Below are 22,146 nucleotides of genomic sequence, written 5' to 3' on the forward strand. Positions count from 1 at the left end.
GTTACAGAAGGTGAGAGAACTCTCTGGACTACAAATGTTCAGCATCCACAATGAGGAATTAGGGCAACTATCTCTGGACAGCTGCCTAGGGACAGCTGCAGGATCGCCATGAAAAGATCCTGCTTCCTCTGAGTGTGACCTTGTCTGCCTATTCAGGTCCCTCTCCTCTGATGTTTTTTTCAGACTGGTCAGAAGTGACTGGAGTACTTGTTATTCTGTTGGTGCTGGGCACTGAGGTAGATTTTATGGTGTGATGTAAAGCTGACAGTGACACAGATAGAGTAGGACAGGAGGAGAGAAAGTTTAGGAACGAACCTGAGAAAACGGGTGAGGGCTGTATATGATACATACGCTACAGTGAGGTGGAGGGGTCATGGCGGTTTTATGTCTCCATTGGCACACATAAGGATGAAGTGGTGAATCCTGAGGGCAAATGGATACCTCCTGTAGGAATACATCAGCTGTTTTTCCTCCAAGAGACTCCTTGGGAAGAACTTGAAACAGTGATTTTGGGTGCAACAACTCCTCCTCTCAATTTTTTACTCACTTGAACTAATTTAGGTGTTTGACACTATCCCACAAGCTTCTTCAGCTTCAGTTTGAGATAAGACCTATCAGAACTTTTGTGAGCTGGAGCTTTGGCCGGGTGGGTGGATGGGCTAATCCTGAGTGGGACAAAAGCAGTAAGAAATAGTGTTATGGGGCTGCTTTGCAAAGCAGGGAAAAGCAAGAAAGTAAAACTTTTATTGGGGCAGTCTTAACACAGGCAAGACTTCTGATAGAATCATAACTTTTTGTAGCTTCTGTGTGGCCATTCCATTGTTTTCTGTGCTGCCTTTTATGTATCTTCCTAAGCCACACTGTATTCTCATTCCAATGTTGTTACTACTTGTATTTTCTTCAAATGCAGTTTGAAGGTTCCTCAGACAGATTTTTTTCTTCTTTTGCTCCCCAGGGTGCGGGCAGGTTCTTCGGGCTCCTAGAGGTCAGATTTTGCTGGAGAGTTACCCACTGAATGCACGATGTGAATGGACTATTCATGTTCAAGCTGGATTTAACATTGAATTAAGGTAGGCCATAATGACTTTCAGCCAGAACTGGTTTCAGGTAGACATTGGGGCACATGAATAACCAAAGAGTCAGCAGGTGTCAGCAGCTGAGAGCTCTGGGACAGTGAAGACACTACCTCCACTTTGCATCTGGCACCTTCAGCTTTCCCCTAGCTTAGCTTGTGATAGGCAGCCACTGTGCAAATCATCGATGCTCTGCCTTCAGCCCCCTTTAGGACAGATGGATGCTAAGGAGAGTTTCTCAGATACTGGAACCAATGCATCTCTCCAGATCTCTTCAACACCTTGATGCCACAGCACCCAATATTTTCTCAAGCGTGTACCAGACTGACCTAAGACATTCTTTGAAGAAAAGCTATGGGAGCATTTTGATGTGATGTCTCATGCCAGGAGAGAGTTGCCTTTGGGACATGCTTTGCAGTTAGTCTACATATTCCCTCTCTTAATTTTCTTTCACTCATTTTACCAGCCCAGTCCTCTACCAGCCTCAGTTATTCATCTTACCATTCATATGTCTGGAGATGTGAATGACTCTCCTGCAAGTCATTGCTGCTCTGACCTGTGTGTGCTTTGCCCTGTTACCTTCCCCTGGTGACTCAACTCACAGTTCTTGATCAGGTATCTTGCCTAGAGCAGGAAAGCCCCTAGTTGGGGTAATTAATACTGTTTTTGTATGTGTGTGGCAGGGAACTCACACACACAGCAGGAAGCTTGGCAGGGGATCGCATTCAAAACCCACGAGCTAATATAATAAAAACAGTAGCCGAAGCCTCCACATCAATATTTCACCAGCTTTCGAGCCCAGGCAAAGGAACTACGCTAGACACACAGACATACTTCTTCCTATATATTTAACAAGACTTAATATTTAATAAGAGGAACAGAAATGAATTGAATAGAAAAGAAGAGCTCATGGCATTCCCACACTAACCCCCCTTTTTTTTTAGACTTGCAAATGCAAGCCTATTGTGTAGTTATGAGCAGCTGTAATTATTGCCTGGTTAGTGTTGGAGCCTCTTGACTGGAGAATTATGTGGCACATGGGAGACACAGGGAAGCAATGCTGTGAGGAAGAGTTTGGCATTCTTGTGACACAGCTTTGTTTCGGTCTCAGTGGGTATGAGCTGTACCTACCCTGTTTTTAAAAGGCATTGTTGGCTAGGTGAATGGTTTGTACAGCAAAGGCTCGGAGATCTTATAATCCAGTATTTTTTACACTTATGAACAAGACTTTGTCAATTTTAAGGCTAAAAAAGTTCTTCAGCAGCTACAGGTGTCACCCTGTCTTCACTTTTATGGGAATAGCTGTGAGAGGGGAAATGGATCCCATGCATGCACATCACTAGTGAATGCACCCATCATTAGTGTAAAGAGATGATAGCCAATGACACAAGGTGCATGGTACTAGAAAGGAAGGAAAGGCTATTTTAAAAAAGGACACTTACTCCTGCAACCCTGCACGGCATAGGAGGGAACCTCTAGGCCAAACAGAGCAGAAAGACCTATATCTGCCTCATATAATGAAGCCCTGGCGTGTGTTCTGAATAAGCTGAGGTTTTCAAGGTGGGCTACCTCAAAGTGGCCATTGGGGTACTTCAGCAGATAGTACTGTGGAAAATTGGTACATTTAGCAAGACGCTTCTCCTTTAGGCCATACCTACACAGAAGGGCAGGTACGATCAAACAGACCTGCAGAATCTTCCTCCTGGTCTGCCATCCCTGCCGAACCTTTGCCTTCACTGCATTTCTGTAGAAACACACTGATTCCCTCTGAGTGCTAACTCTGCTGAGAGCTGTAGCACACAGCCAGTGTTGTGCTGAATCAGCATCACTGTTAACAAAAGAACTCCTTTCTTCCTTCTCTCTGTGCATTCCCCACAAATTCTGTTTGCTGCCGCTCTGATGGCTTGCGAGGGCGAGGGATAGGGACAGTGTGATACAAAGGGGGAACAAAGTGGTTTGTCTCCACTTACACAGGGCAGGAAGAGTGAAACTCTCAGGAGCACCAATAAATCTTCTCTTGCCTCAAGCTGTGCCACACTGTCCTTTGGGGGTTGGCTAAGCAGAGCTGTTTTGATAAATGATGCCCAGATTGCGGTGGTAGTTTGTTTTCTCCTTTTTTTTTTTTTTTCAGCCTTGTTTTTCCTTAGGTTGTGATGTATAGGCTCCCTCAGCCCGAGCCACGTCCGGGATGTCACACCACAGTAGAAGTAGCTTACAACTTTCAATCATTTTCTGTAATGCCTCAGCAGAGATGTAATTTTAAATCTTTTCCTTTGGCTGGAAGCTTTCCTCAAAGGGGTTGGTGAATGTATTCCCACCGCAGACAGTAGTGAAATCAAGACAGTACTTTTCATTCCCTTTTGTCTCTGGTGATCAGTAGCACTAAATTTAAATACTTAGTTTCATAATACATAGGAGAATTAGGATATAGTCACAGTTTCACAGGTGAGGGAAGTGAGGTTCATTACATAGACTGTAACTGATTTAAACAGCAGTAGATGTTGTGGTCTCTAAATTAGAGTCCCATCAACTAGTCCATAGCCAAGAGGTTTTGAATGGCAGGTTTTTTGACCTGCTAATTATGAGTCTTAATCATGGGATCCAATGTCATCAGCACAGTGTATTTGCTTCTGTGCTAAGTTAAATAAAATGCAAATCAGAACCCCCTATGCCTTTCATATATTCCACTCCATTTTCATCATCTTTAAATCAGAAAAAATTATTAAAAACAGTGTTCTGTATACGAATCTTGCATTCTGTGCCTTCACTCTGTGTAATGTCTCCTGATACTTGTTGTTCAGGAATGCATTGCTAGACAGAGTTTGCCTCTGCATCTGTAAATAGTCCTACGCAGAGAGTTAATGGTATTATCCCAGTTCTTTCCCTCATTACATGGCGGGCATCCCAGAAACATTTCTGGTATTCTTACACACATACTCAATTTTAATCAGAAATGTATCAGTTCAGAGAACCAGTAAATATTTTTAGGAGTGAGTCAGGATAAACTGTAGCCTGATAAGTGTGACAAGGATGAATAGGTTAATTTGCATTGCTTTATAACTTCCATAAGGGTAGCTCCCTGGTATTTGACCTATAGGTGAAAGAATATTTTGAAGATGTAGTGTGTAACCTGATGCCTGCGAGGATGTCTTTGCAAACCTGACAGAATTAGAATTCAGTCTTCCCACCTCATGTATTTTATGCAAACCTAAGTGGAATTAATCTCTTATGTATATTAAAAGCAGATATCATTTTTTTTTCTCTTTTTCTAAATTCCAACAGATAATTTAAAAAATGAGGGGCTCTGCTCCATTGTTGTAGCTTCCTAAAACTGCTCATTTGTTTCTCTTTATGTAGAGCATTCTAAAACCAACCACATGACCTGAGCAAAGGTGACTGAGTGAAGAGGCCTCTTAGGTCAGTTCATGAGGTGGCAAGGAAAGGTCATTTTACAGAACATGGGGGCTTCCTTATGGTCTGAGTCCCCACCAGAGAAGAGCAGGAAACAGACTCTTGTACTCTTTCGCCTCTTCAGACTGTGAGATGTGGCAGCGCATCCAAAATTTGGCTCATCTCCTTGGTGTGAAAATACAGTCTTTCCAAATCACTAGGCCCACACTGGAATAGGCAACGTGGGAGATATAGCCTGATCCTAAATACACATAATCTACAGAGTTAGGAATTCTCAGGAAGATTGAATGCTTTGGGAGTTTCTTTTATAAAATGTTCAGCTAAACAGTAGCATGGCCTTCTCCCAGCCCAGATCTTCTAGTTCTTATCCGCTGTACCAGGGCTGGGCCGAGCACCCCTAGCCATTGCTTATTCTCCAGAGGCCCTTGGTGTTTCTCACTCTGCTTCTCATTCATATTCTGGTGGCATGCTTTGGCTCAGTGCCCCACTGAACTCAAACAGCAGCATATAACATTGCTGTTAATGAACAAGAGCCTTGCGCAGTGGCAGGATCAAAGCTAGGAAAGACAGACATTGTAGGAAAAAGCTTTAAATATTTCCCTTCTGCACTAACTGCTGTCCCTTATTTCTGCCCTTAAAAGAAGGGCAAGTGCCAGACATTGGGGATTTACTACCATTTTGCTTTCTAATGCACAACGTGCTGTACTGTTTCAGATTCCCTTTCTCTGTCTGTTTCTCCTTCTGTCACGTCTCTGAGCTTTCATTGTACCCCGAATTGCTGGCTTTTGAACATAACAATGTAAATAGCTTTTGATCCTTGGTCTTTGATACTGTTACTTTCAGTACTTAGGACTTTATTTAGGGCAAACAGAACAATCTTTAGCAAACAGCCATGAAAGAAATATACCCCCTACTGCGTCTGACCATAGATGAAAGCTTTAACATTGTGATGTGGTTAGGGTCCTGATGCAAGTGATCAGACTGTATGACTTCAGTTTTGGCTTCACTGTCGTGCCACTTAATATTCTCATGGAGCAACTCTGTAGGGTTGAGCTGGCTTCCAAGGATCACAGTGCAAAAACTGAGATGAAGCAAGGGGGTCTTCGTGTGATTGGGAGCTGTTGGTTCACGGAGGTGGGGGGTGCTAACATAACTAAGCTTCCAAATAAAACAGAATCAGGGTGCAGAGGTCAGAGTATGAGGTCTGAACGCGTGTCCTTATTCCCCAAGGTTTTCCATGCTGAGCCTGGAGTTTGATTACATGTGCCAGTATGATTATGTGGAGGTCCGTGATGGGGACAATTTGGACAGCCGAATAATTAAGAAATTCTGTGGAAATGAGAGGCCACCTCCCATCCGAAGCACTGGGTCTTCTCTCCATGTCCTTTTCCAGTCTGATGGATCCAAGAACTTTGATGGATTTCATGCTGTCTTTGAAGAAATTACAGGTAAAATAGTCCCAAAAGTGGAACATTCCGCTCATTCTCATTAATTCAATTTCGCTAATCTCTCACCCTGTTTTGCTTCATTAAAAATTTCCATGCTGTGTTGCCAACAGCAACTTAAACAAAGTCAGTGCAGGGAAGGTTCAAAAGCCATCAGATAACATGTGAATGTGAGGTTCTTCTAACAAAGACTAAATTCCCTCTACCTGTGTGAAAAGCAAGCACATCGGTGAGCACAGAAAGGCTGCTGTGTTGTGAGACTTTTCTGTGTGAATATCAGAACTAAGATCACAGAAGGAAATAGAGGAAGGGGCCTGTATATCTTTGCAATTGTGGAATTGCTCAATGCTGTGTGCAGGAGTAGAGCCTTGACTCAGTTAGCAGAAACCTGATGCAAAGCCTTATAATTAGTTAAGTGACAATGCCCTGACATGCCTCTTGTATTGTCTCATGTGTCATACCATTAGAGTTTAAAAAAAAAGTAAAAAAAAAAAAGTGTGTACAAAGGACAGATTCTTTTCTGAAGAAGAAAATAGAGGCATTTCCCCTTCTGTGATGAACTCAGTGTTATGAATGACAGAAGTAGGGCTCCAGAATTCCAGTGTTTTTGTTAGTACTCAGTGCTTGAGTCCCCCACATTGCTTTCTATTTTATTTTTTTTTCTTTCTGGCTGCAAAATAACATAGAAAGTGTAGCTGACTCCTGGTTTTGCAGTATGTATGCTCTTCCTGGACCTTCCTTGTTTAGCTATGTAGGGAATTTTGGCCAAATTTTTCTACAGTACTCCTGGCACAGAAGGCTAATCAGAGCATGCTGCTTTGCCACAGATAATCCCTGCAGGGTCTATGACTCAGTATAATTTACCTTCCACATACCCCAATGACCCACATTTCATGAGGTTGTCCAGGGTACATCTCACTCAGGAAGTTTAGTTGGCTTGTATAACTCCTATATAAATATACAAACCTACGGTGGGGCAGCTGTTGCCAATGATCAGGGTTGTGACTAGCAATCTGAAATGTGCGTACCGCTGCATGCGGTGTCTGTGCCATTTCTTAGCCTGCCCTGTTCTTCAGCTTTTACCTTTGGTACCCGTTAGTAACGTAGCGGTAGCAGTTAGCTATTGGTAGCTTGCCTGGGCTTGCAGCAGGAGAGGTGATATCGAACAAATGAATGTGGTGTGGGCTATGTTGCATAAGGGCTGCCTACACTCAGGAAACTAACATTTTCCATATGGCGCAAGCTGAATTGATTCTGTTTTCTCTGCCCAGCAGGGAACACTTGGTATTCGAATACTGTTGAACACTTTATTTCCGCCCCATTTTTAGTGGTAATTATTCTGAGGCTGGGTGGTTGCAAGTGTGGTAATCCACACAGAGCATGTTGCAAAGGGCTTCTTAGAGTTTGTGAGGAGGTCTCATTGTAGGCTTTATTATGAGGCTGTTCTGGCCTAATGTGTAGCTGGAGTGAAAGGCTTTTAAAACACTCCCAGTGCCTCTTTATGTGAAGCATTAACCTGGCCAGCAGGACGGTTTAGGGGAAGAATACGGCGTGCATGGGGCAGTGTAGAATTGAAAGCAAGGGCAGCACAAGATCGAAAGCTCTGGCAACACATTGCAAACTGAAGCATTGCCCCTGAAATTTCCCTCTGTGCACAGCCTTGTGAAAAGCCAAGGTCTCGGGAAAAGGCTGCTCGAGGCTTGCTAGAGCAATTCCCTGTGGCGCAGGTGAGAGCTGCAGCAGCACTTGTGCTTATAGGGTGTGGAGATGATCAGATGTTGCCAGCACTGTAGTGGTGTAATGGAGAGGACTGGAAAAGTGGCTTGTGCCACTGTTTTCCCTTCCACTGAGCTTTGTGCTGGCTTATCAGTCACAGCCTGCTGAAGCAGTGCCACTGACTGCATAGAGGTCACTGGTTCGACAGCCAGAAAGATTTAGATTAATATAAAATAAGCTGTGAAGCCTATATTCCCTTTTGGAAAAGTTGCTGCAGGTGTAGTTATTAAAGGAAGAAACCATACAACCTGCTGCTCTGCTGCCTGGTCTGGAAACAGGTGTTAGGTCCCTGAGCTCTGTCACCCATCCCATGCCAAGTGTCAAATGAAAACCAGTAATTGGCATGAGTGACATGAAGCCACTCGGCAGACTTCAGATGAGAAGGATGGAGGGCCAGATGGGGAGGTATCAGGATCTCCTAGGGATTATACTTATGTTGGATCTGCTTAGATGAAAGCCTGTTGTTGAATTTCAGTACCACTTTACTTTCTGTACCCCCAAGCTAGTGATCTTTGACACAACATATGGGCTTTACCATTTTGTAGCACTGTCCCATGTTGTTTCACTGAAGCCGGGCAATCAAGACTCCTTTAAAAAGAAAAATATCTAGTGCTCTTGAGAATCAGACATTTTCCAGGATAGTATCTGGCACTTATCCTCATTTACTTGTTTCTACAGAGTCATGAGACAAAGCTGGGCTGAGGATAAAGCTAAAAGTTCACTGGCTTCAAACCAGTGACTGCGAAATATTAGCCTATACAAGCTCTTCTGATTCTCTTTCCCTTTCTTGGTGATTCTTTAGGTTAGTTGGATACAGTACAATTGCAACATATATATTCCTTTTAAGAAACAAATTATTGTCCTTAGTTTGACCTTAGTCCTCAAAGACACCTGGGAGATATTCATTGCCCAGCTACATACAAATTACTGTTACATCACCACATGAAACCTCTGGAGAAATTTATAAGTGGCACCTTTATATTTCTTGTCTGGATATAAGTAATTCCAAGTTCATGCTTCAAGTGAAGTCTTTGCAAGGAAAACTGCTTATTCTGGTATCTGTCATTCTGAACTGCAGCAAAGTGAATGCTTTAAATGTGATAGTATGGGACCTCGACATGGACTCAGCTTTTGGAATGGATGAAGATGTGAACTTTGCTGCAGTCTGGTTTTGTTAAGAGGGACTTGAAGCGGGGCATAAGATCCATAAGGATCAGGTGTTGGACTTACTCAAATCTGAAACAGAATCTGAATCTTGTAATTTGGGGTCTACTTTCTGTCTGCTGAAACCAACATTCAGTTTTGAAAATAATCTAGACTGAAATTATGTCTTTGTTTTTCTGAGAGTAAATTAACATTCTACTCTATCGTCTTCCCTTAGAGGCCAAAAAATGTGTATGTGTTATTGCACAGTGGATTTTGATGATATTAAATGGCGCAATTACACTTTCTCCATTATGCTAATATACACTGTTTGATGTGCATCACTGTTAGATTTGTGATATGCAAGAGCTTCCCCAGCAGGCTCAGGATCATCATGACCGCTCAGCTTCCTGAACCAAACACCAAATACATGCTCCTCAGGGGCAAAACAACTTGCAAAGTCTCAGATGACATATGTCCAATACAAAACCAAAACAAAACAAAACTATAGATCCTGTAACTCATCCTTCAGCTCTGAGGTGAATGGCAGGAGAAATGTAGCTTGATATTAAACTTCTTTAAGGCTATAAAAGGCTAAGCTCTAAACACTGTTGGAGCTTGCTGTAAATTATTTTTCTTCCATAAACCTTTCTCACCACTGGACAGCAGTTAGAGGAAAATGGTAAGAATAAATAATGAATGCTTGGAAAAAACTTACCATCCCTAGAAGTAAGTATAAAAGAGCAGAAGACTTTTTGACAAGTGTTAGGCCATTTACCGTCTTCCCACCTTTTTACCAGAATATATAATTTACCCCAAGACCAACCATCATGAGGAAAAATATGTAAGAACTCCAACCTATCAGAGACTGTGAATGTTCTTGTTTCTCTTTTATAGCTTGTTCTTCATCTCCATGTCTTCATGATGGAACTTGCATTCTAGACAAAAGCGGTACCTACAAATGCGCCTGTCTGGCTGGCTATACGGGGAGTCGCTGCGAAAACTGTGAGTACAGGCACTGTGTGTATGACCAGCCTCCAGGGTTGTTACTGATGCAGGTGCTTGAATGTTAGGAGTGTCACTGATACGTAGGTTAGGTTAATCACAGTACCAGAGAACGTACTGAGCTACTTCTGGCATTTATAGACACATTGCGTGCAGTTTATGATTCCCACTGAAAACCTCTGAAGCTTTATATCTATGTGGAAGAGGGTAAGACGGAATTGGAGCTGAGAAACAGCATACGAGAGAGAAATCTTGTAATGGACTGGCCTTTTCAGGAGAGAGGTATATTTGTCTGCTATTTCCCATTGTGTGTGTAGCTGTTCTCTTCTAACAGCGCATACCTCAGCTGAGCCCTGCGTATGATGCTTTAGCCAGAGCCAGTCCTAGGAAGTTTGTCTTCCCTCACAGTGGTCTGAAAGTTAGAGCACTGGCACCATGAATGACTGAGATCCTTGGGGTCAGAATGAACAGAAAATGGCTGATTCCATCCACGTCTGTCTTGGTAGTCCTCCCTGTACGTATAGATATACACCTGCTTTTGTTCTGTCAAGTGAATTGTAAATTAACTGGATTCAAGTCTGATCAAATCAATTGTCTGTTCTAGCAATTTCATTTTTTCCGTGCTTGAGCAAACGTCTTCATCTGACGGGGCTTGAAAGAGCAAGAAGGAGTAAAAATTGTGCAATATATACTACGATGAAGGCTATATCGTCTCTACTGACTGAAAGAAGCAGTGTGCAATATTTAAAGTCACTGAGCTAGAGCTCCAGCTGACCCCGGAGGATTTCAGTGATACTAGTGAAATCCAGAAGGGACAATATTTGGCCCAAGACAGAAAGCATGGCTTACTATGGCACTGCTGTGGCACTGATCCGGCCATAAGGCACACAATGCCTTGCCTGCTTTCAGAGTTTTCAATTCTATTTCAGAATAGCCAGTGTACACTAAACCTCACCACTTCAAAATCTTTCCCCAACTTGTGCCATCCTCAGAAATGGATTTCTGTCCTGGAATTGCTTTTACTTCAGGGGAGTTAAATCACAGTGACATGGTATCTCCTTACATTATTAAATGGATCATTTCGAAACAAAAGACCTTTGGATTTCTATGGATCCAGAACTAGCTCATAAGACTTGACTTTTTCTCCCAGCAGACCAAAGGAGAGGTAGTTTTGCATATTCTGTAAACCCCAAAAGTTTTGGTTCAGAAAAGGGTGCTACATTCTGACAGATTGCACAGATTCCTCATGTTTTTGATAAGGAAAGAGCTGCTGAAAATTGAGGGTTCAGGGCTAATGTGTCTAGCTCTTTTGCTAAAATACCCTTTTCTGCCAGTAGCAGGTCATTTAGGGACTGCAAACTCGAAGCCCTTCTCAACTGCTCAGTGAGATTATGTTGCTGTCTGTAGGAGAGAAATTAAAAAAAAAAAAAAAAGGTTCCTGATTGGTTCAGAACCAACCTAAATTTCAAATTAATTAAATTTCCAGAAAACCTCAACCCTACTTTTGGCAGGCTTTACAGTACAGTCAAGGCAAGAAATGAAGTTCACATTCTTCTACTAGTTTTCTTTTGTAATTCCAGTGTAGAAACTTCATCCATGCAACACAAGCAGCAAACAGCAGAGGAGGTAAAGGATAAACAATAGGACGAGACTTCTATTTTAGTGTAAACAATGAGCTGTATATAGTAACAAAGCAAAGGGAGGAGATACTTAAAAATATATACAGTAAGGTCTAACTTGACAGGAATCCTTTTGTTTGATTTGTGAAAGAACAGGGCAGGTGGATAAAATGCTGTTACTTTATGATGTTTGTGGTCGTATGCTGACCTTTTGCTTAGGCTAAGAAGTATTTCTTTCAACATCTATTTTACTGTCATCCATAACAGATAAAGGTTGACTTTTTTTTCCTTATATGTGAACAGCAAATCTCACAGTGCAAGGAAATCATGGCAAATCTCTGTTCAGTCTGGCTTCAAAGAAGTGTTTTTAAAGATATTTCCTGCAGTTTTGCCAAAGCATATCCTAAGTATTTTCTAGTGTATAGGGGAAAAAGAGGCAGAAAATAAAAGTTTGATTTGTTTTCTAAGAGCAAATGGAAGAACTGGAAAAAATATCTGTGGCTATAATTCTTTAAATATTAGTCATGTAGTTTCCTGAACAGCATTGCAGTTTAAATATTAAAGGGAGATCACATCATGCTCAGAATCATTGTCTGTGTTAGGTCTTGCAGCAGCAGGGCTGTCTTTCCTGTGACTTATGAGGTGGAGCCAAGGTTATAACTTTATTTCTGCAGAAAATGGTCATAAAATGGTCACTGTTGGAATATCGAATATGACTTTGGACATGGTGATCATGATTCTTTCAGTCTGGTTTTCTTGGAGCATGTCACGTGCAATCCCGTTAAAGACAATGGATTTATGTTGATGAAAAATAAGTATAAGAGAGAAGAAAATTAGAGCCCCTTAATGTTAAATGGATGTAGAAGATTTGAGGTGGTGCAACAGAAGGTAGCCACAGAGATATGAGAGATTTAGTCAGAGAAATCCAAGGGGCTTGCTTTGGAGGAAAGGAGGCTGTGGGATTATCTCACTGAGGAATAAATAAAATAAATTCAGCAATAGACATTCCATGACAGAAAGCTTTTAGAAGTCCCTCATCATCCCAGCTCAGCTATGTCTTTTTGTCTGTTGCCAAGTCTGGTTTTAAAGGTGTGGGATGCACTGTGGAAATTATGGAAATCACTTTAATGAGATAAACCTCAAGGAACCTATTTTTTCCTCTGTTAAAGTAAATTCTATCTCTTTAATAGGATGATCAACATTGGTCAAGCTACTTTCCTGGGGTAATATCCAGCCCTAATTGCTGTCAGTTGCAATTTGCAATATTAATAAAACGATTAAAGGCACAGATTGCAGATTACTAGTGCTCTCTTCTCTCTTCCTCTATGGCAGCCAGGCAATTGCCTTTTTGTTTACAATCTGAGGGGCTAATACAATCATCTAAAGGCATGAAAGTTGAAATGCAGGCACATTCCTTTCTTACAGCTGTTAGTATTTCAATCAGCCATACTTAGGACTGATTCACTGGTCAAGAAATTCTTAATTTAAATTGTCAATGTCTGATTTAAAAGTCAAATGTCTGAATTGACTCTGGAGATTATTATTATTATTTTTTTTTCTATAAGAAATTGTAAAATAGATGCTAACCAATAGAGTGAGATCTTCTTTCTTCTCTCCTAAAACACAGTAAAGAAAAGGCCTAACGACCAGCAACAAATACCTTCTTACACATAAGCATGCTTTGTTATGATGATACAGTAAGTAGAGAATCTTAATTCCTATTTTAAATACTTGGACTTCTTCCTGATCTTAAGCTGATTTTGCAGTATACCAGCACACCCCTCCCAGTGACCTCTGAGCCATGCTGATATCATTGAGATCAAACTCAGGCTTTTCTGTATGACCTCTGTCTATTTTAATGCAAATAATCCCGCAATCAGAGGTGTAAGAAATGACAAAAAAGGATCATCTTGTTCTCTTAGCCTGAAATATCCTGAAATGGAGCAGCAGATTCCTCAAAAGATATGTAAGGGAAAAAATAACAGCTGATTAGTGGCCTGATCCTGGTGCTCTACATGCTAAAAAGCATCCACACAAATATCACACTGTCAATGACACTGTACTGTGTGATGACTACTTGTTCATCTCAAATTTAGCAAGGTCTTTTCTAAAGTCTCAGTGTTGAGTTTGCCTTCTGAAGATGCAGCTGTAGCAAGATGGTACCCTGGTACCCCATGGCAAATGCTCTCACCCTCTGATTGTTCTCCTCCTAGGACAGGGCGTTCTGACTCAAGAGTCCTCCCAGGGCCTGCTGGCCCCAAAGCAAGAGACCTTGACCTCATCCTGCCCTGAAATTTCCTGTCACCTTTATTTTAAACAAAGCCAGGCAAACTAGAGTTCCTACGCAAATAAGGGATCTCGTGCTGAATGGGGAATTCAGGGCTCAGATCCGATTTCCATTTTCATTCTGTTTCTCGCTCCTTGTTGCCAAGAAGAAAAGCTTTGTTCTGCATCCTAATGAAGGGTCTAATCCAACTGACTAAGCTGTATAAACTAACTCCACGCTGTAGCCTTTGATGTTGCTAGGGCTGGCCTTACCATGTTCCAGTCAGCCTCTGAATATAGCTTTCAGACCCTTCCCCACTGCTGAAATAATCCCCTTCCACCCTTCTCTCCCCCGTGCAACTATGACTTGGGCTGGTTCTTAGGGATGGCCTCACCCTTCACTGACGGACTGACAGTTAAAATAGGAAGAAAGCATTAACACTCCCCCATCCTCTGCCTTCTTCTGCTGTGGGGAAAAATGAGCCCAGCTGTCAGTGTTTGGCATAGACTAGACAGAGTTTTAAACTCAGCAGAGTCTAGGATGAGGCACAGGGGAAAGGTTCTGGATGTTAAACCTATTTTTCTCACCTAACTATGGACATGTAATGTAGAGACTTCTAAGGATATGCTATTTTTTTTTTTCCCTTCTGTCGGAAAGATTCGCAATAGCAGGTCAAGGAGCACCATAATCACTGGTGCATACTCTGCCATTTGCAGCCTGCATGTGTTAAGCCATTCATATACTGCATAATTATAGCAGACAACTTCAGGTGTAAGAAAATGCCCCTGAGCCCTTTCTTGCCACTCTGGCCAGTCCTATAATGAGGAGTAAAGGCTAGTGGCCTTTTATTCACCATTACTGTACAAGGGCTCAATTGCCTCGAGACCTATACACCAGCAAAAACCTTTAACCGGAATGTGGAAATCCACGGGTTTTGCAGTCCTAGTAGGGGTAACAGGCTAAAGCTTAAACCACCACCACCCTTTAGCCTGTCATGACAAAGCTGTGATGTGAACACAGTCAAGATGCTCTCATAGATAGCTTGTTCTCAGAACCTTCCTGAGACTCCCTCTGAGAGGCAACGTAGCATCACTACTTGTGCCTTGAGCACTGTTACTCACTGAAACTGCCCTTTATGGGCAAGACTGTTCAGCAAAACAGTTTGTTCAGACAGGGTGAGATACTTCTGCAGAGAAGACATGGCCAGTGCAGTCATACAGGAAGCTTTAGTGGCCCACATTTCTTTGCATAGCTGGGTAAGACAACAGTACTGCAGTCCTCAGGTTTTAAAAGTCACCTTTTGGTAGGATTTTTTTATTCTTCCCACCTGGTCAGAAAATTGTGATACTGGGTAGACATTTGGTAGGATGTTATCGTTGCTCCCCTGTAATACAGTATGGTGATATCCAGGACAATTGTAGAATCACAGAATTTCCCAAGTTGGAAGGGACCCACAAGGATCATCAAGTCCAACTCCTGGCTCCACACAGGACCACCCCAAAATCAAACCGTATGTCTGAGAGCGTTGCCCAAATGTTTCTTGAACTCCAGCAGGCTTGGTGCTGTTACAGCTTCCCTGGGGAGCCTGTTCCAGTGCCCGACCACCCTCTGGGTGCAGAACCTTTCCCTAACACCCAGCCTGACGCTCCCCTGTCCCAGCTCCATGCCATGCCCTTGGGTCCTGTCGCTGTCCCCAGAGAGCAGAGCTCAGCGCCTGCCCCTCCGCTCCCCTCGTGAGGGAGCTGCAGGCCGCCATGAGGCCTCCCCTCAGCCTGCTCTGCTCTGGGCTGAACAAACCTCAAAGACCTCAGCTGCTCCTCATACGTTTTGCCCTCCAGACCCTTCACCATCTTCGTAGCCCTCCTTTGGACACTCTCTAGTAGTTTTATGTCTTCCTTATACTGTGGTGCCCAAAACATCACACAGTGCTCAAGGTGAGGCCGCAGCAGCACAGAGCAGATCTGGATGATCTGTCCCATGACCAGCAAGCCACACTGTGCCTGATGCAGCCCAGGATTTGGTTAGCCCACCTGGCTGCTGGCGCGCACTGTTGACTGATATTCAACTCGCCGTCGACCAAAACCCCCAGATCCATTTTTGCAGGGCTGATCTCCAGCCTCTCATCCCTGAGTCTGTACGTATAGCCAGGGTTGCCCTGTCCCAGGTGCAGAACCTGGTACTTGCTCTTGTTAAACTTCATGTGTTTGGTGATTGCCCAGCTCTCTAATTTCAAGATGTCTCTGCAATCACGTGTTTAAGATGTGTGATCTGCATTGTTTAGTGCTTAGTGCATGTATTCAAAGGGCTTAGCTTGAGATGGAGATACAGACTTCTGCTCCCTCTTTACAGTTCAGTATATTTCCTGGACGTTTCTCCCTTGGGTAGAAGGATGCCAGAACTCTTCACATAGCAACTGCCAAAGCACAAAACATGACACCTGATGTTTTAAGGCAACCTAACATCAGTTTTGGGTTATCTTAATTCACTGAGCTGTAAACTAAAGGTCTTCAGCTTCTGTTATGCAAACAGCCAAGATGCCCCCATAAGGAGAGCAGGAACACCTAATAGGAAATTACTACAAATGTCTGAAGCAATCAACAACTGCTTCTTGTGAATCAGACTGCAGAACACTTGTCCTTAACACTGCTCTTTCCTTCAGCTCTGTCAATACAACTATTGGATTGGGCAAGTCACAGTTTGTGCAAGGAAGTTACTAATACTGTTTAGCAGTGCTTGGTTTCATAATATTTCTATAGAGTTTTGAAACCCCAGTGAGTAAGTGTAGCTGATAACAAGGCTTAAAGAGACAGGATAACTCCTTTAGTGATGACTTGTCTTGGTCCCTTTATTATTTTCTCAATGTTTATTAAGTAAACATTTTTTTAAACTTTTCAAAGAAGGCAACATGTCTGGTAAAAAAACATTCTGCCCAGAGCATAGCTCCAGGCATTGCTATTATCTAAATCAAAAGTTGTTTTCTCTGTGATGAAATCTATACAAGGATAGGCCTGCTGTAGGAAAAGAGGTGCATTTCTAAACCACGTTAAATCAATTCATAGGAAATCTCCACTCCCCACACCCCAAAACAATCTTGAGCATTTTCCTCAGTCTGCTAACATACCTTAGAGTAAAAACATGCACGGGATTCTCCTTGGTATGACTTGCCATATGGAAAGACGAATCAGTATTACGGGGGGACAGTTCAGCCCAAGCTACGTTTCAGGTATTCTTGCCATTCTGGACAGCACAAAGCTACTTTTCCCTGTCATTTTATCACTGAATCGCTTAGGAGACAAAGTCATCCTCTCAGGTCTGCTCCAATCTATGGTGTAAATCAGCTCTTCAGCATGGCTGGCCAAATAAAACTTTGCATCACTGACACACTTTGGGGTCACCCCCTACCCTTTGCAGAGGTTGCTGACTATGAGTTGCTGGTATACAGCTGTAAGTTGCTGATGGAGATGTTTTCTGTCTCCTAGCTGAGAGGCAGGGGATTATCTTTTGATTTCTTTGGAGTGAGAAGAAATGAGAGAAAGGCCCAGAGCAGTTATAGATTTGGGGTCTCTGCCTCTAACTGCTCCTTGTCCTCTCTGAAGACTACTAATACTTAGCTCATAGTTTTTTGGGTGCAAATGTGTAGACTGCACGTTCTTTCAGTGTTTTGGGGTAACCTTAAAACCATTTTGAAAGCTTGTTGGAGTAACCAGCATGCTTAAGTGCTGACAATTTCAGTCCCGACCCCCTCTCCAGTTCATTCAAAGGCTTTGTTCCTCCTTGAGGATTTTACACTCAAACATCTCTGAGGCTAGGTACCTTAGGCACTTCCCTTTGTTGTGCTCTTGGGCATGATTTCACTGCCTTGCACACTCTTTGCAGCTGATAAAAAATACTACCAAAGCAGGATGGCCCCAGGCGGTAGGCATGATGACACAAACGATCAGGCAGTATCCCACTTGCTCTTTCTTATGGCTCCCATACTCCTCTTTGTATTCTTCAAGAGCTCAGCAACTGCTTTTCACAGCCAACCAAATTGCCCTGCTACTTCCTCAGTACTCTCCTGCTTTTTAATTCCCTTAATTTTCTTTTTCCCTACACCCTCATCTCAACACTTGGTAATTTTGATCTCTTTCTCTTAAACAGGCAATGCCAGATCATCTTTTCTGCCTGAAATCCAGCTTAGATCCCTTCCAAAGACTGAATAAACTATTCTGTCAGCCACACCGGAGTGAATCTATATCATTAAATGGTGTTTTCCTGTTACAGTTAATGGACATTCACAAACATTGTTTCAAAGCAACCTGCATTTCTTTAGAATGTCTTTCCCATCCGGCATTGCCTGGGCTTGTCCCTGCTCAGCTGGAAGGCTGACATCTCCAAAATGAAACACCTCAAGATGATTTACTCTCTTTTGTAATTTGGTATAATAACGAGCATATCAGCTTCTCTGTGGCTCTACAATCTTCCCTGTGAGCAGATGGTGCTCTCCTCTGCAGTGTGATATTGTGATGTTTTCCAAAGGACACATTGGGGAACTTACTCTAAATATTAGTTCTTGCTGCTGATAGAGAAAGTGAATATTGAGGATCATTCATTAGGATTTCACTCAGTCCAGTGTCCCATGCACAAACAGATCCAGTTGTATAATTAAGTAGGCCATCCGAATACCGGAAAGGTTGTATCCAGAGACACAGCTTTCTAAGGGCTAGGAACAATGCTGATAAAGATCAAGTGGCTAATTGTAAGCAACAACCTCCAAATTGCCTCCGGATGAATAAATCACAGTGGGTGATCCAAGCATATTTTCACATGGATACTGTCTCATTCACAGAAGCAGGGAGCTGGAAAACATCAGGAGTGAGTTCCAATTGGCTGGAAGGGAATGAAAAGATTTAAATTTCAGTAGGGATTATGTCATAGTTTTGTGTAATTATTCCTAGCTGGTGGAACTGCTGCGAAAGTGAAGAGGCCCAGAAAGTAGGACTGGAAGTCTACAATCTCTAGTAACTGGGGTTGGCTCATGAGCTGCTCTTGTTATGATTTCCTTTGACATTTCAAGGATTAATGTGAGGACTGGCAAAAATCAACAATGAGAGGAGCTTTTGAGCTTCCAGGACTCTTTCAGGGGGCACAAATTAAGAACAACTATCTTTGTGGTAAATTGTGTGTCCCAGCATTTCTGCAGGAGATGTGGCTTGAGCTGGTTTTGGAACTGAGAGAATGTGTCACCACAAGAGCCACGACGGAGGGCTGATAGTTTCCTCTTTTTTGAAACACAAGTGAGCAAGGGCAAGTTAATGCAAAATCCTTGCTGGCTAACAAAGTGAACGGAAGCTACTGCAACAAAAGGGGACATTTTTGGGGAAGAATCCTTGTTCTTCTTCCAGCAGTGTCACAGAGAGAAGGGCATTCCCACCTCAACTAACACAGCTTGCTCTATTAGGTGCTACGCAGAGCAGGTTTCTCATACATCAGCCACTGAGTGAGACCTGCTTGGAGTCATCCGCCAGCAATGGCACCTTTCTGCCCTGGGGCTGTGGCAGCTCTACCCATTCTCCTGCTGCAGGACCTCAGGTATCCAATGTGGCAGTCAGCAGGCTCATGGTGTGCCCACGATCCCAGCATGCAGACACCTTTGAAAGCCAGATCAGGAGACTGGAGGTCCTAAAGCATGAGTCTGGAGTCAGGGCACCTCCCCTGTAGTGTGACTTGAAGCATCAAGGTCTCCCAGGCTCCCAGAGGTGGTACTGCCCTGCTCAGAGGAGAGTGCAGAGCCACACTGCCCCAGGATGTGCCTCAGGATGCTGGCGGGCACTTTCATCAAACCCACTGCCAGTGTCATATACTTGCTTGGAAGTCCTGCTCACTGCTTATGAGAAAAAATAAAAAAAACAATTCTCCTGAGCATTCTGAGCCACAGCCTCCAGAAATCCCTCACCTCATTCCCTCCTTGAGGACACAGGCATTCCAAAAACATTTTGACAGCCAATGCCCTTATGCTTTTGGCTAAAGTTAGTATCTGTGGGCTTATGTGTTAGGCATTCTCGTCTCTGGGCTGCTCTGCCAAGCTGCAGGGGGATGATGTCTGAGGAGAGCCATCTGAGTCCTCCTCCACATCAGTTCTTCTCTGCCAGCAAATCCTGTGAGAACCTGGGGCATCCTCACCTTTTGGGTGCCCGCTGGGGAGGGAAGGGATAAGTGTAGGAATAAATAGTGCTAGAGATTTACATGGACTCACAAAGCTCAAGGGCCAAGAATAGAAAATAAGATCTGTTATGAGTGAAGATGACAAATTCTCTAAGTCTGAATTCTGAAAAGCTCTTTATTCAAGGGACTTTGCAAAAGGTGTCCTGCTACCCCACAGTGACTTCTGGGCTGCTCAGAGGTGGTTCCCCCTTAACCCCTGTGCTGTGCCTTCAGGGGCACGCAGCTATCTGCTCCCGTACAGCTCCATCACCTCAACACTGCTGCTGAGAATAACGCGTTGGATTACGTAATGGCGCAGTTGTTGAATGCTGGTTTCTGCAGAAAGCTGGGCCAGTTTGCAAGTAAACTTAGTAGGAATATATAGAGATAACAGCTCTTTTCCTAGCTCTGCCACTCACTCACTATTTGCCTTCTGGTAAATCACTTAATATGTCTGTGCTACAGCTTCCCCAGTGGTAAAATGCAGACAGAAGCTTATTTTACAAAGACTTTGGAAATCCAGATATCATAAATTTTAGGAACTGCCATATAATGACACTCAGGTAGTCATGTAATTAGACTTGCCCTCATAACGAAAGTTAAACCAAGAAAAAGATTTTGACCAAATCAGAGACTTACAGGCCAAAAGTCAAACCTGATGGGAGTTACCACTCTTCACTTCAGCAGGGTTGGCCATAGGCAGCAACTGCAGCTATTGGTGAGCTGCATGAAGTGCACATAGGTACCACTGGCTGGGAGTTCTCTGTTAGAACGGTTTTGTAGTGGTAAATTCACTTTTCAAAGAAATTTCTGTTTTCTGCTGGATTTTTTTTTAATTACTTACTTAAGCAGAGAAAAAATAAATCACTTCCAATCCCACTCCCCTGCGTGTTAGGCTCTTTCCAGCAAGAGCATCTTGGAGCTGTGATTTCCAGGGCTTCCAGGTTCACTGGCTCCAGAGTACCTTGCCAGCCAGGCTGCTGTGGAGCCAGGAATCTGCAAAATTCAGGGTCCAAAATCTTGCTGCTGAGGGTCCCTGTACAGCTTTTGTCTGGCTCAGGAGCTGCTGTGGCTTTCAGCAAGGGGCTGAGTCACGGTGCCGTTCCCAGGAGAAAAGAATGGCGTTTAGGCTTTCTGCTGACAAAATGCCCAAATTCCGTTTGGAGACTGTTTTGGGATTTTATTTCTGAGGATAGTCATTTAAATTTCCTCAGTTTAAGTCTCTGTCAGGCTTTCTTTGACAGTCACTAGAGTGGTTTTGGCTATGGTGGTGGCACTCTAGGTCCCAGAGCAGGTCCGTAGCTCTCTTTCACTGCACAAAACGTATGCTAGGAGCCATACCAGCAGAAGCTGCTCTGCACCCCTGCTCATCATCAAGCACAGTTTCTGTGGCCATTTTCAGTGTTTGGCCTCCACTAAGCCTGCCAGCACACCTTATGTGAAAGCAATATTACAAAGGAATAGAAAATTTTTCCCCAAAGCCACTAGATGTCAAAATGTGCTATATACATTAGCATGGGTCAGTCTGAAAGCCAAACTCTGACTTGGGAATATGCAACAAAATCAATTTCTTTAGCAGTAGCAGCATTAAAACATCCTGTGAGCAAACCAGAACAAAAAAAAAAAAACAACAACCCACACAATCATTAACTCTTTCACCCAATATACTGAGGGGAGCAAAAATGGAAATGTAAACCTTGAATTAGTAACAGCAGTGAGAAATGAGATTTATTTCAGGTAGGCAATATATTATTGAATAGGATGTGCAGAGTTTAGAGATAATGTATGATTTATGTGAGGGGATATATATTATTTAATGAGGAAGTGGGTGAGAGGAAGGCAGCAGAATAAAATGGTGTTCATTTAATGAAGGGACTCTGGGACAAGAGCAAACGCTAATTCCATCAGGCAGGATTTGAAGGACACTGAAGAAAGAAAAGTGTAGCCTAAGAGATGATGTAATTTATCTCACTGGTTATAAAATGAACATGGAAACTATTTCTAAATGGCAGATAATTCAGATCTGAGGAATGTCTCCTACTTATAATTGAGAAGAGAGAAGAATTTGCACTGTTTTTATTAATAATGGAACATTTACTTAAAAATTCAGGAACTTACTATTCCTGTAGCCTAGATTTTCTCTGATTGCAGAAAGTTATCTGCGAAAGTGGAACCATTTTTGTGCTTCATATGGGACAGAAATTTTTTTTTTGTTTGTTTTCCAA

The 22,146-nt window shown here is 42.9% G+C and overlaps 1 protein-coding gene across 3 annotated transcripts in view; it reads left to right on the forward strand.

Moving 5' to 3' along the window:
- The window catches only part of PAMR1 (peptidase domain containing associated with muscle regeneration 1), a 54,672-nt gene that overhangs the window by 16,641 nt on the left and 15,885 nt on the right, over positions 1–22,146 (forward strand). For all 3 annotated transcript variants that reach the window (XM_080594490.1, XM_080594492.1, XM_080594491.1), the window contains exons 4-6: positions 956–1,070; positions 5,715–5,932; positions 9,746–9,853. In XM_080594490.1, the coding sequence (XP_080450616.1) occupies positions 956–1,070; positions 5,715–5,932; positions 9,746–9,853 (441 nt within the window). The remainder of the gene's footprint in view (positions 1–955; positions 1,071–5,714; positions 5,933–9,745; positions 9,854–22,146) is intronic.

This window comes from Anser brachyrhynchus, assembly GCF_964034855.1.
Source record: "Anser brachyrhynchus genome assembly, chromosome: 5".
NCBI lineage: Eukaryota > Metazoa > Chordata > Aves > Anseriformes > Anatidae > Anser > Anser brachyrhynchus.